The sequence below is a fragment of the Lipophrys pholis genome (assembly GCF_963383615.2).
Source record: "Lipophrys pholis genome assembly, chromosome: 10".
Lineage (NCBI taxonomy): Eukaryota > Metazoa > Chordata > Actinopteri > Blenniiformes > Blenniidae > Lipophrys > Lipophrys pholis.
In genome coordinates this window covers 7868629-7882027 of record NC_137640.1, presented here as the reverse complement: position 1 = coordinate 7882027, position 13399 = coordinate 7868629, and the positions used below count along the sequence as shown (strand labels likewise).

The following is a 13399-nucleotide window of genomic DNA, read 5'->3' as shown; positions in this document are numbered from 1 at the left end:
GCCATGCTTAGCACATCCAGTGATGATATCATTGCACTATTACCTTTGTGTTATTTAAGTTTTATATAAAGAGCCTTTTTTTTTTTCTCGCAGGGACCCAAAGGACCTCCAGGAGAAGCTGGGCCTGATGGAGAGCAAGGACCTGAAGTAAATAATCCTATTTCACAGCGCCTTGTATATGAGATAAGAGTTTGAGAGTTTACTAAGTATACAAATGAAGAACTGAGCCTCTCTGTGTTCTCTCTGCAGGGTGTGCCAGGTTTGGAGGGTGAACCAGGCGCCATTGGCGAGCCGGGGTTGAAGGTCAGCATGAGCACTGCTTTGCATTCACCACTTCATCAGTGCATCATGAAGAAACATTTGTTTTGAAGAGCTTCAGTTCGGTCAATCTTGCAGTCGCGTAAATGAAACCCTCGGCTCTGCTCGGTTGGACCCGACACCAGTGTAGCTTTTTATAAAACAGAAATCGATTGTGCAAAAGGCAAGTTTATATACACCGATAGAAATATTGTACTACATCTACTTAATAAAAAGACGACTATTTACATCTTTTATTTCTGTTGATTTATGCAAAATTGTTCTTTATGTAAACTACATACTTGTTTTTTTTATACACGAATAATTTAATCCAAGAAAAGTGAACTTAAGTTTGTGTTTGCACATCTTCAGTCTATCCGGAACACGGATGGGTTTATTAGTATTTGGTGTGATGAAATACCAAATTAAACACAGTAACGATAACAAGATCATTTTTGTTGTGTGGATGAATTTAGAAATATTGGCTCACATTACACTATGCTATGTTCTGAAAAAATTAGATGTCTTGTATTTTGAATGAATATTTTTGATTTCAATACTAGATATATTCGTGTAAAGATACAAACTTGAAACTTTATTGTTGATTTCACACATTCAGTTAAGTTAAATTTACTTTTCGGATTTATTTTTCTCAACGTATAGCCCACTAGTCACACAAGGCGAGGCTTTACAAAGAAATTAACGAAATACATCAAAACAAAGCGATTAAGAATCTTAAGCGATTAAGATTATGAAAAACATTGAAACAAAGGGATTAAAAACAACATATAAAGGAGAGTACATAAAGTAAAAGCTTTATTAAGATAAAGGTAATAAAAAATAAGTCAAATCTATTGTTTACATCATGTCCAAACCCAGCAGGTCGCATGAAAGCGAGAATGAGAGTTACATTGTGTGAGTCGATGAGCAGTATCCCGCTTCCAGGTTTTGAAACTGGTTTCCTGCAAAACCTTAAGTTTTACACTAGAAACTCTGTTGCACTTTACTCAGCTGTGACTCAGAAATGTTCGTCCACCTGAACCCAGACTAAGAACTCGGAATCCAAATGAAAAGAATTCTCCAACCTAACTGTAACAGTCACCAGACCAGAACCGGTGGTTGTATTATTCCAAATGACTCTGTCACACTGTGATGCGTCTTCCTCCAGTCCAATCCAAACCGGGCCACTTCAGGGACTCTATCCTTCAGCTCCAATGCCCCCACTAAGAGTGGTTGTGTTGTTGCAGATATTAACGTTTTCACATCCAGACAGTCATTTCTCATGTTTTGTCCTCCCACAGGGAGAAGTTGGGCCTCCGGGAGCTGAAGGGGAGCTGGGACAGGAGGGAATGAGAGTGAGTGACTGCAAACAATCCACTAATCTCTTCCTTCCTCGTGTTTGGATGAACCTAACCCGGTTGTATATTTACTCCTCTTCGTTCAGACTAAGATGATTCATCTCTTGACCAGAGAAAAAGCAGCCGGACAAAGTTGTTTTTGTCAGATTAACTATATAAATAGAGTTTGAACTGCTTCGATTTTAAACGGAGCAGTAATACTCACGTACAGTGCGTTGTTTACTTGGTAAGTCCGAATGAGTGGAGAATGATTAAAGAGATTAGTTTTAGGAGATTTTTTTTTTATTTAGTTTTATCTCATCTGACTCGCCATAGTTAGGCTAAAGAAAATGTGAAAATAGAGAAAATGCTCAATTACCTCGTACATCATTTCATTTATTTTTGTATATTGTTTAATAGATATTTGCTTTTGGTTGGTATTTTTAAAGTTATTTTACCTTTTGTTTTAAGATAACCATATTGTTAAAGTGGATCAAGTTCTGCTGTTTAGAAAATAAATATATAGTTCATTAATTGGTCCCTGAACATATGTCTGAGAACTTTGAGGTTCAAGGGTCCAGGTCACTTTATTAGTACCAATGGGTAGATTTGTTTTGCAGTTTTTTTCTCATGCATTTGGCAACGTCATAGCAAATATAAGACACGCAATGAAACGGACAGGCAGATAATTTGCCAAGTGACAAAGATAAACGAGATAAGTGCTCAATGTTCTGCCGTTCACCGATACATAAATAAGATAAGATCAAAAATAAATAAGGTCAAAATAGATAAAAACAAACCACAATAAAACACAATAAAAAAAAAAAAAACTTAATCAGAGTAAAGCAGTCACTGACATACAACCAGGATAAGAACATACAATAAAAGAGTCACGATAATAAATAGAGCTAAGAATTTAAATGCAGAAATAGAATAAAATACTTAAAACTCCATAATTGTACATCTTGATTTTGCCTGTTCGATTAGTTTTCAGGTGCGTTAGACCTCACACCTGCAGCCCCGCGCATGTGTGATACTGGCTATGGCCGGAGGTGAAAGTAAACACTCATGACAGCATGACAAACCAACCAACAAACCTGTTACCAGAAATCTCACTGTGGATTATTGAGGAAATATCGACTTACTTAAATATGTATACATTCTCTTACAGGTGGAAGTAAAGAATTATGAATACTCACATTGCTGTAATTAAGTAGTAGTTACTTCTAAGTATTTTATCATGTGATAGTACGCCTATATTAGTACAATTATGTAATCTACTTTACTACTTTTTTTAAACTTTAGCTTAAACACAATTTGAATTACTATTCAGACCCTTTCATCGGCATTTTTGTTGCCAACAATTTTTTTTAAATTTTTAACAGATCCAGAATACTTTACTTTAAGTAGCGCGCTGCCATTTGGTGCAGCAATGAAGCATGATTCTAGTGACCTTGATTGATTTGTGAAACCAAAACTATGAGTGACCATAAAACTGTCAGTGTTTGTTTCTCAATTTCTATATTGCTGATTTTTTTTCTTCTTCTTTTATAAGGGCCCTCCTGGTCCTCCTGGTGAAGATGGTCCTCAAGGAAAAGATGGAACCAAGGTGAACACGTTTACCGACATTTAGTCAACCAATATGAAACCATTTGGGGGGTTTCGGCATCATTCCCTTGAATGAATAAAATTTATTCAGGAAATGAATATAAGGCCGTCCACTGATATATAGTTAAATTTTTAATTATCTTACCTGCTCACCCCCCTGCTGATAATAGAGGTCAGAGATAATGTGAATGTATGCATCTCTTTGTTCGTCCTTGTCACGCTGCCAGGGCGAGCCTGGTGAACGTGGCCCAATTGGAGAACCAGGAGACAAGGGGATCGAAGGTGACACTGGCGCTCCTGGAACACCTGGCGGGACGGGAAAACAGGGCTTTCGTGTATGTTTGTCCTACATTTATTAATTTTTTATTTTTTCTCCAAAAAATGTTCTAATATAATAACTGCTTTAAATTACATGCAGTCATTGTACCTGTTTATCCCATATAATGCCTTGTGTGTCCCAGTAGGGGTCAGCCTTCTCTTCAACAAAGACTTTTTGTTACTGGCTCACGAAAAGGTTTTGTGAGGAAAACCTCAGGATGTGTGTCCTTGTTTGAAAGCTGTCTGTCAAAAGGCTGAGTGCCTTGTTTGTTTAAAGACACATCTTCCAGCATTTTCACAGTTGATAAGGGGCAGTAAAAGTCGCTGGTGATAAGTAGAAAGGGTACATCAGTGCAAAGATACAGAGCTGGACGACTGTGTGAATGTCTCCCTAGTGATACCTGAAAAACTACGGCCGCGTCTTTATCAGCAGTGAACAGTTTGGGAGGCAATCATGATGTGTATAAAGACAATGTCGTGATTTGTTTTGAGCTGTGAGGTGTTTTGGCACACAGCCGGGTATTTACAGGTTTAACCAACAGTGTCTCACAATATAAAGTTTTAATTAGTTTTGCTTTACAGGGACCGGAGGGAAAACTGGGTCCTCCAGGGAAGAGGGGAAGGCCCGGAAAGAAGGTTAAAGATCCCACTTTTCTGCTTTTTCTTACTGACGGTCAAAGTTATTGGGATTGAATGTTGTTAATTGGTGTTTGACTCTTTGAATCCTTCTAGGGAGAGAGGGGTCCTCCAGGTCTCGTTGGTGAGGTTGGCAGCCGAGGAGATGTTGGCCAGCCAGGCGAGCCGGGGCTGAAAGGCGCCAGGGGAACTCGAGGCACACCTGTTAGTTCTTAGTTTTTTCTTTGTGTCCTCTCTGTCCCAGAATCACAACCACTTGTTTTGAGCGACAAATCATCACTGGCCCACTTTCTCATGTGCAGGAGGTTGACAAACACATCCAGGCAGTTACATTTTGTACGCTTTTTTTTCCCCTGTTCATTCGGGATGCACTTTTTTTTTTAGTGCACTCCTATCATAAAAGTCAGAATTGAAATTATGCTGATGCTTTAAAAGGGATCTTTTAGGTTGAATTTTGTATTGTATTTTTGTGTTATGTAATACTGGATGTGAAGCCATCTGTGTTCTGAGACAAAAAGCTCTGTCAGATTTATACTTTGTATTTTGAGCTTTGCAAAACAAAGCCGAAAAAAAAAGCGAGAAAGCCGAGCCAAGAGGAAGACATTCATTTTTCTTCCTTACAGAGAAAGTTTCTCCACAATTCTCTCATCTCTTGTCAGCAGAAACAGTAAAACTGTGTTGCGAGAGCAGTGGATAGAGGATTTATATCCCTGCCATAAAACAACTTTGGTCACAGAATTCAGTTGCACAGATCTCTTTGAGGCCAAGGTTAAACTTATCGAAATTGCTGAAGAAAACAAAAGAATACAGAAAGTGCCACGACTGTGTCAAAGCCTGACTTTGTGTTCACTTCCTGCACTGTTTCCAGGGTCAGCTGGGAGTCATGGGGCCAGAAGGGCAACCAGGACTGGCGGGATACCCAGTGAGTTTTTTCCTCCACAAGTGTTTCATGAATTGTCATATTTGACACATGCATTCATATGACATAGCAAAAAATCAAAGTACGAATGTGATTCACAGTGTGCAACTCTGCGATGATTGTGTCAGAGCCTCCCCTAGTCTGCAGAGGTCAGTTTCTTTGAAAACTTGTCCAATAGAAGAAAATCAGTGACCGGATGACAGGGTCAGGAGCTCTGGATGGTCAGTGACGAGTCCAGCAGACGTACTGTGTTAGCTCAGTTCGTTGCAGAAGTTCATGCTGATACTGATAGAAAGGTTTTGGAATACACAGTGCATTGCAGTTTATGGTGTGTGAGGAGTAAAAAGTGGGTCTAACAGGTTGTTCTAATGTTACAGCTGATCAATATAAGCTCCACTTCTCTTTCTGACACTTTCCTACTAAGACTTTCTTGCAGTGCCCTCTGTCTCCTAAATCCTCCTTCCTCGAACTCATCAATTGGATGTCCTCCCACATTGCCTCCATGAACCTCCTCACTGGACTTTATCTTCTCCTTTTGCCTGGCAGTGACATCCCAGCATCTTTCTCCCTACATATGTATCTATCATCTCTCCTTCACACCAAACCAGCTCATCTCTCTCTCTCTCACTTTCCAACCAAAGTGTCCAACATGAACTGTCCATCGCGTGTACTCACTCTTTAACCTCACTCCAAGTGGAAACTTCAACATCCTCTGTCTTTTCAGTCCTTGTCTTCAGTGCCATTGACCGTCCCATGTCAACCCTTCTATCTGAGATCACTCCTGGCCCTCGTCTCCATCCTTTCCACAATGGCCGTACCTTTTCACCTCTTACAAACCTTCCACAGCTATGAACAGTTTGGCCTCAAGTACTTAGACTCCAATCTCTTTGTTCCCTCCACTCACAGCTGTTATTTTTAAATTTTCCCACAAATTTTAAATAAAGAATTAGTCCTCATCTGAGTCTGGACTCTGTTTTGGCTCGGCGCATCCCACTCGTGATTACAGCAGGATCCTCAACTCATCTAGATATGCTCTGTGATGGATCGTGCTTGGCTCCTTTACGCTCAAGAACATAAGCTCAAGTCTAAAGGACTGTTTTGTGTTTAGTCGTCATTCCACCTCACAGAGCTTTAGACACAGATCTCAGGTCAACACAGCTGTAGGACATGATTCTAGTCATTCTTCCCATAAGTCTTTTGCCAAAATCCAAGCTGGAGACATCCTGAAAGTGAATCTGGAGGATATTACTTATCGTCCCTGCTATTTTAATATTTCCTATGACTCTCAGCTGTTACCTAACACAACATATCCGGAAAAAGCCTTTTACAAACACAATGCAAATAACAACAAGAGGTAGAGCTGGATGTGGTAGAGTTTGCTGACAATCTTCCAGTGAACTGGACAGTTTTGAAAAAGACAATATTAGATTGTGTGACTGTAACGCGATCGCTTTCAGTTCAATTCGCGCTATTATTTGCATGTGTACATGTGTGTTTGTTTAAGACTCCCTCGTACAGGGACTCAGGTTGTAGAGTGATGATTGACTCTGAGCTACAAGACAAATCCTGAAGTGACAGGATTCACCACAAAGAATCTTATTCATGTCTAACATCTTTGATTAAATATGTCAACACCCTTCACAGTTCTTGCTTATGTTTTGCAGAGAAACATTGGAAAGCACGGTGTCTTTATCGTGCACATTAATCAGTGGCCTTTTTCTTATAGGGTCATCCTGGAAAACTGGGTCCAATTGGACCACCAGGCCCGAAGGGGGAAAAGGTAAAACAACATCAGCTGATGTAGATTTTACAATGAATATATTAAAATGGCTTTGGGTTATTATCATGTTTGTGTTTATAAATTTCCACCGTCCGTATATGAGCCGATTTGAGTCATTTGTTTGTAGCTTGGTGTTACTTGAGTGCAGGGGGTTTTGCACCCGATCTTTGTCATATTATATAATATTTATATTAATGATTGTTGAGATCGAGGTTAAAACAGAATTTGTGAAAGTACTTTCTATTTACAACATCTTGTGGCTACATCATAGGACGTGTGATTTTATGTTTTAATTTTGCTACATTTCAGGGTTATCCAGGAGAGGACAATAAGACCCCCGGACCACCAGGGCCCTTAGGTGAACCAGTAGGTCTTGCCTTCCTTTAAACTCTCCTCCTTCTGTTTATCCCAAATAATTTAAAGTCCGGATTGACAGTGAAAGTAAAAGTTAATCCTGATTAACGCTGGATTTTAGCACCATACACTAATATCTTGTACAACTTAATCAGCTGGACTGTGTTAGAATTTGTTTTCAAGAGTCTGGGCATTTTAAAAAAGCGATTCAAAGGTGAAGCTGAACGTTTGCTTTGTTTGTGTTTATACTCCAGTTGTAATATTTGGGAGACGCTACCATTCAAAGTGACAACACAGGGCAACTGAGAACCTCGTAAACAAAAGTCACTATTAAAACGGCTTGATTGTAGTGAATCTATAGAAAACACTGTTGTGTGTCTCTGGGGGACATTATTCACCTTGAGTGACCTCGAGCATTCTGCGTAGTCCACAGAGTGCCCAAGAAAACAACGTAATTCTTAGACTATTATCAAAAGAGGATCAGGACGTATCAAAGCGTCTTAACAGCTTGGGAAAGCTCACAGCTATACAGTACCCCCGATTATTTTGCTCTTTCAGACACATTTTCCAGCACTGGACGTGACCGCTTAGCCTTGACTGCATGAGCAGTCAGGGTCACCGGCTGTCTGCAGAGGTATAGATAGCAAACCTGCCATGAAAAGTATTGGATTATCCACTTGGCACAGAACTATAGTACATAGTTTGAGCAAAACAATGGTGGCCTCTGTTTGATTGACTAAAAGCGGGGCTCGCAGGTTACATCTATAGAACATGTTTCAGGAGTGTTGGCCTCAGGAATGGCTGTCTGTAGGTAGCAACCGAGCTCAATTGAAGCTTGGCAGCTGGGGTGGTTTTAAAAAGAAGCCATACAGTATATGTGTGCTCATGTGGGTGCATTTGTGTCTACACAGGGACCGCCAGGAGAACGAGGAGAGCGTGGAGAGCCAGGGTATGAAGGCTATCAGGTAGATAAATCCATTAAACCCACAGCACACATGTTGTACCCTCACCACTCGGGGTGCTCGCTTCCTCGATTGCCGCTCAGACATCTGTTGATGCCCTGCTGAAACACTGACCACAGACCACACAGGTTGGAGCAGAATACTTAAATCTTGCTGATAAGTCCGGGAAAACCTGGTGTTTTTTGTCACTTTATGCTTCCAGCGTTTTGGATTCTCTTCTCACAGATTGTTTATAAACAAATGCACAACGCAGGCCAATTTACATCAGGATTATTTGATTTTAACCGGGCAACGCTAATGTGGGTGTCTGAATGTTTCTACAAATGTGGAGTGTAGCAAAGTGTAGCAAATGCAAAGTTTTATATACAAGTTCTTAACTGGGGAGATCCTCTCCAGATTTTTCTTCAATTAAAAAAAAAGTGATTATTTTTTTTTTAGATGATATTGGAAATACTCAAACTCTTGTATTTATGACACAATTAACATATAAGTACTTCAATCTAAGGCCAAAAGCGTTGCATAACAACAATATTATTATTCAAAATTAAATCTTGGGAAAAATCAATAAAAACAATGTTTGACGTTTTTCCAGCTACAGTGCAGCATTAAAATCGTAAAATGTAATGTTTCTTTCCATCACTTACATTAATTGCCCTAATAGGTCACTTTTGGATTTTGTTGCAATTTATGCATTTGGAGAATTAATAAATCCTCTTTAGTAAAAGCCTCCTGTGGCCTGTCCTAAAGGTATACATAAAAGTTATGGCCTAGAAACTAAGAGATATTGTTTTGTTGCCAAGGAACCTGTGATTCAGTATTTCACAGTATGTGGTAATGGTGCGAACCCATAACTTGTTTCTGAGTGTTTCTCAAAACGTAAACAAACAATAAACAGGCAGATGTCATGTATTGAATGTGTTGTGGAGATCTGGAGACTGATAATGGCTTTCAGTTTGAGCTAAAATCCTCATTTTTAATCCATAATTATGAATTTGTTTCAGGGCCATATTGGCACCACTGGACCTCGTGGGGCTGTTGGACCTCAAGGTCCCCCAGTAAGTCAATGAATGTTTTTTAGAGATTTAATGAAACGCTGTAAAAACTGCTGGTCTTTAGTTTACATATTATTGGCACAGGCATTTATATGGCATTTTTCTTCCCCTGAAATATCAACGGTGCGACTTGTGATAAAAGCAGATTGTGACTAGCTTTTGGGGAGAATCGGCGAAAAGAGCAATAAAATCTATTTATCGTTCTTCTCGAGCCAATTCCAGTTAAATAAAGGTGAAGGCAGTTTGCACGCTGGTCCATCACAGAGCAAAGTCCGAGAGACAGACCATCGCTCACATTCCCACTCATACCGACACACAATTTAGGCTGTTACCTACACAAAGCTCATGGTAAATGTAAGAAATGTACTTCACTTTCTTCTTGCAGTTTGAAAGCATGCTTTTGAGGCTGAGTGGCTTTTCTATGTTGCCTGAAGCTGCGAATGTGTGTGATTCTCTGTGGGGCGGACTGGTGACTTTCTGTCCAATCTCCCTGGATATGATGTCCTTTATTTCCAAATATCAACCATTTGACCAAATATATGTGTTAATCGTGTTAGTTTGACTCACAATGCTTGAGAGGTGACAGCTCCGCTCCGATCCTAAAGAAATTTACTTGAGGTTTTTTTTTGGTCTACTGATACAGTGGCTCTCGTCACTATGCTGGGAAGATATATTTCATCCCTCTTTGCAAATCACACCCTGGAAATGTCGACGCCGTAAACACTGACAGGGGTTGAAATCGTTTGGAAAAACAAAATATACCAACGACTGCCTCTCTGAGACTCTGTATCCGCGGTGAAGCTCTATAAGTGAAATATGTAAATGTTTTCAGGCTGACGTGACATAAGAGGAGCTCAATCCAATGTTTTTATCTCCTCAAGAGCCTGAATGTACTCTGCATAGGTCACTGCCTATTAGATTATAAGATATCTGTGTGCCAGATAGACATTTTGTACTCAGATTCATGCAAAGGGAAACTTCATGGGATGTCCAAAATGTACACGCTCACTCTAATAGGCACTATAGATAAGTGGTAAATCCCTTCTTTCCATTACACCATCTCTATCATAGGGTGAATATAGCTTTTCATCACACTTTTTTCTTGTATTGTGCAGGGAACAACAGGCCACCCTGGCGAACCAGGACCAAAAGGAGAAAACGGCGCTCCAGTAAGTTGTTACAAACACACATTACAGACAGCATTTCCAGTCATATCTTTGTCAAGTATGTTTAAAAAAAAAAAAAAAAAAAAAAAAAAAGGCAGTCGCAAAGAGGGCATTAAAAACAGCTTGTCTGCAACCAGTAACACCAACAACAAATATTTAGCCGAGTCAGCATTGTTCGTCTTCGCCACAAAAACGGGTGCAGCAGTTTGCTTTGTCTTGCTTTATGATTTTAGCTCAGCTGTGCTTAAATTTCAGTTAGGGAAAACAAATACGTGTCAGCTTTAGTCATCATATATGAGCCATGTGGTAAAAATAGTCTTAAGTCTTCAGAATGAGAATCGGCCAAAGCAGGAGTTGATGATTATCAAGGATATATTTTGGGTTCTTTAAACCTGAATTCCTCTCCGACTTGGTTTGCTTTTTTAGCTGTGACACTTTTTTGAGCTCTTTCACCTCGCTGGTTATATAACCTCATTCCTAATCGTCCATGTTTAAAAAAAAAACTTTGAGTCCTTTTGATCATGTTCCATTTATTTGTCTCACAATTTTTTTTACGGCTATCACTGATTTTATTCCACAATGCAAAGTAGCTTGATTGAGAAGAGTGATTGTATAACCAGTCCTTATGCTATAGAAATATTACACTTTTCATTCACCCTGGAGTGAGTTCAACCAGAGTTTGTGAAATTAAAATGTTGATAACAGTCAGCCAGGACAGACTGGCCTCTTTGAGGGTCTGCTGGGTGTCTGTTTTAGATTAACAGCTCTGGTAAAGAATTCATGGAAGGATGTATTCCAGTACATAAATAACTATGAACGCATAGTCTGTATTTTATAGGTTTTACTGTAATGTTTTGGCTGAAAAGCATGCATATACTATACTATATGTATGGAGGACGTTTGCTTTGACAATGGTTAGCTACTTAGGATGTGGGACCCCCATTGGGGTCCACCAAAGATTATAGAAAGGGGCCAAGGCTTTGCAATGCTCTGAGGATGTTAAAATCATATTTACACATATTACAGAAAAAGCAGAATGAGACACTTTCTACACCTATAGCAGCCCTGCTTTTCTATGTTTGTGAGAGTAGGAGTATGCACTACTGTTGGACTTCACTGTTATCTTGTAACAAATGAGATATCGCGGAGGGGGTCGGCAGACTTTCTTAAAGAAAAATAAGAAATACCGAGGTGTTCCATTGAAACACTTTAGATGACTGTAAAATATATATAGCCTTTTGTGTGTTTTGAATGCCCATACTATATATTGGAATCATTGTTTCTACGGCTTTTCAGGGACCAGCTGGAAAGAAAGGGGCAAGGGGTCTTAGTGGAGCTCCTGGACTTGAAGTAAGTATCACATCAATTCAGTTAAATGAAAGTTTTGACGGAAAACAGACACCTTTATGGAATCAGGAGCCATTTTTCACTAAATATGTATGTTATGGTGCAGCTTAATATGAGATTTACAAGTGGGTCCCAATGTTTTACCCTCTCCAAGGTTATTAAAATGATATTTGAATATTTAAAAGTAAACAATATTAAAATACTATCTAGAGTCCAGAGCGCATCCGTGAAACGGATTATAGCTTTTATATTTGGGATTTCTGGTTTTGCATCATGGTGGGAAAACAAATGTTGGGAACCTTTTGGATGAATGATTAGGGGTTTAGAAAAGTAGGACAGCCTTAAAAATCCAGCGATGATCAAATGAGAAACTGTTGCTGTAAATGTTGTCCAACAAAACTGAAAAAAACTCTTTCATTTTTTAGGGGCCCTTTGGTTTACCTGGACCTGTGGGGATAAAGGGTTACCCAGGGCCTGATGGTCCCCCAGGTCTGACGGGCTTACCAGGACTACCAGGAAAACAAGGACGACAGGTAACAAGTGAAATTACTTAAATAACAATGTAATCCTGCAGAATACTCTGGTTATGCCATTTGACTCTGTATGCCTTCAGTAATTAAAAACCATATTTACCAGTTGGTGGTTTTGGAAAACATATAAAAGGCAGTGCTCATTCATTTTGTTCAGTATCATGAAAGTAAGTAAGTAAGTGGTAAACAAAATGTATTTATATAGCAGCTTTCACAGATAAAGATCACAAAGTGTCTAGCAGAAAGATGTAAATTGAAAAAATTTTTGTAAAACTATAAGTATTTGTAGTAAAACTGATAAAGTGGGTGACTTACAGCTACGATACAGAGAGGCAAAATATAATAATGATAATTGTAATAGCTTTAATTGCATTGCATTTTCTGAACATGGTTACAATGTGCTTTTACATTGAAAACCACAATAAAATTTACAATAATAAAGTACAGAGATCAGAAAAAGAACAAAATAACTTTAGTTGATAAAAGCCAAGCGATAAAAATGAGTTTTAAGACCATAGGTCAAAGACAGAGTGAGACGATTTACTTACATAACATAACTGTCAAAAGGGCATTTCCTTGACTGCAGGATTGAATAACTATAGCAGATTTTTGGTTTGTATTAGAAGGTCTTCGAGAAGCCAGGATGGGAAGAGAGCACTCCACATGTGAACTGGCGGCACATCGAGTGTAATCAACCAAAGACAATCACTTTTTTTTATCTTTGTTTCCTCAGACCACTGAGTACACCTCATAAAACACTCTGTACCTCCAGTAATCATTTCTAAGCTTTACCACATTGTCCCCTTAGCGCTGTCTTTTTTAATTTTTAACTCTTACTGAGTGGCTCCAACTTCACTTCACCTGCTTCCATGTTGTTTTAAGACCAAGGCTGATTACATGAGCCCATCATTATATGCCTTATTTGATTTGATTGACTTCCTCTGATTGCACCACAGTGGGATTTTTCTTATACAATAACTGTGTGGCCAGAGTGTTTTGGGATTTACACAAGCATCATTGTTATTTTCTGCCAAAGAGGTCGAGAGCCAAGTTCTGCTGTCTGGCTTTAATTTACTTAGTTTTGTCTGAAAGT

General features: G+C 39.1%; 1 protein-coding gene across 1 annotated transcript in view; it reads left to right on the top strand.

Moving 5' to 3' along the window:
* Window positions 1-13399, top strand: part of col24a1 (collagen type XXIV alpha 1 chain) — a 95142-nt gene that overhangs the window by 71046 nt on the left and 10697 nt on the right. The window contains exons 33-47 of the mRNA XM_080473294.1: window positions 94-147; window positions 250-303; window positions 1599-1652; window positions 3190-3243; window positions 3470-3577; window positions 4143-4196; window positions 4293-4400; window positions 5065-5118; window positions 6842-6895; window positions 7205-7261; window positions 8161-8214; window positions 9213-9266; window positions 10379-10432; window positions 11726-11779; window positions 12202-12309. Coding sequence (XP_080329420.1) covers window positions 94-147; window positions 250-303; window positions 1599-1652; window positions 3190-3243; window positions 3470-3577; window positions 4143-4196; window positions 4293-4400; window positions 5065-5118; window positions 6842-6895; window positions 7205-7261; window positions 8161-8214; window positions 9213-9266; window positions 10379-10432; window positions 11726-11779; window positions 12202-12309 — 975 coding nt within the window. The remainder of the gene's footprint in view (window positions 1-93; window positions 148-249; window positions 304-1598; window positions 1653-3189; window positions 3244-3469; window positions 3578-4142; window positions 4197-4292; window positions 4401-5064; window positions 5119-6841; window positions 6896-7204; window positions 7262-8160; window positions 8215-9212; window positions 9267-10378; window positions 10433-11725; window positions 11780-12201; window positions 12310-13399) is intronic.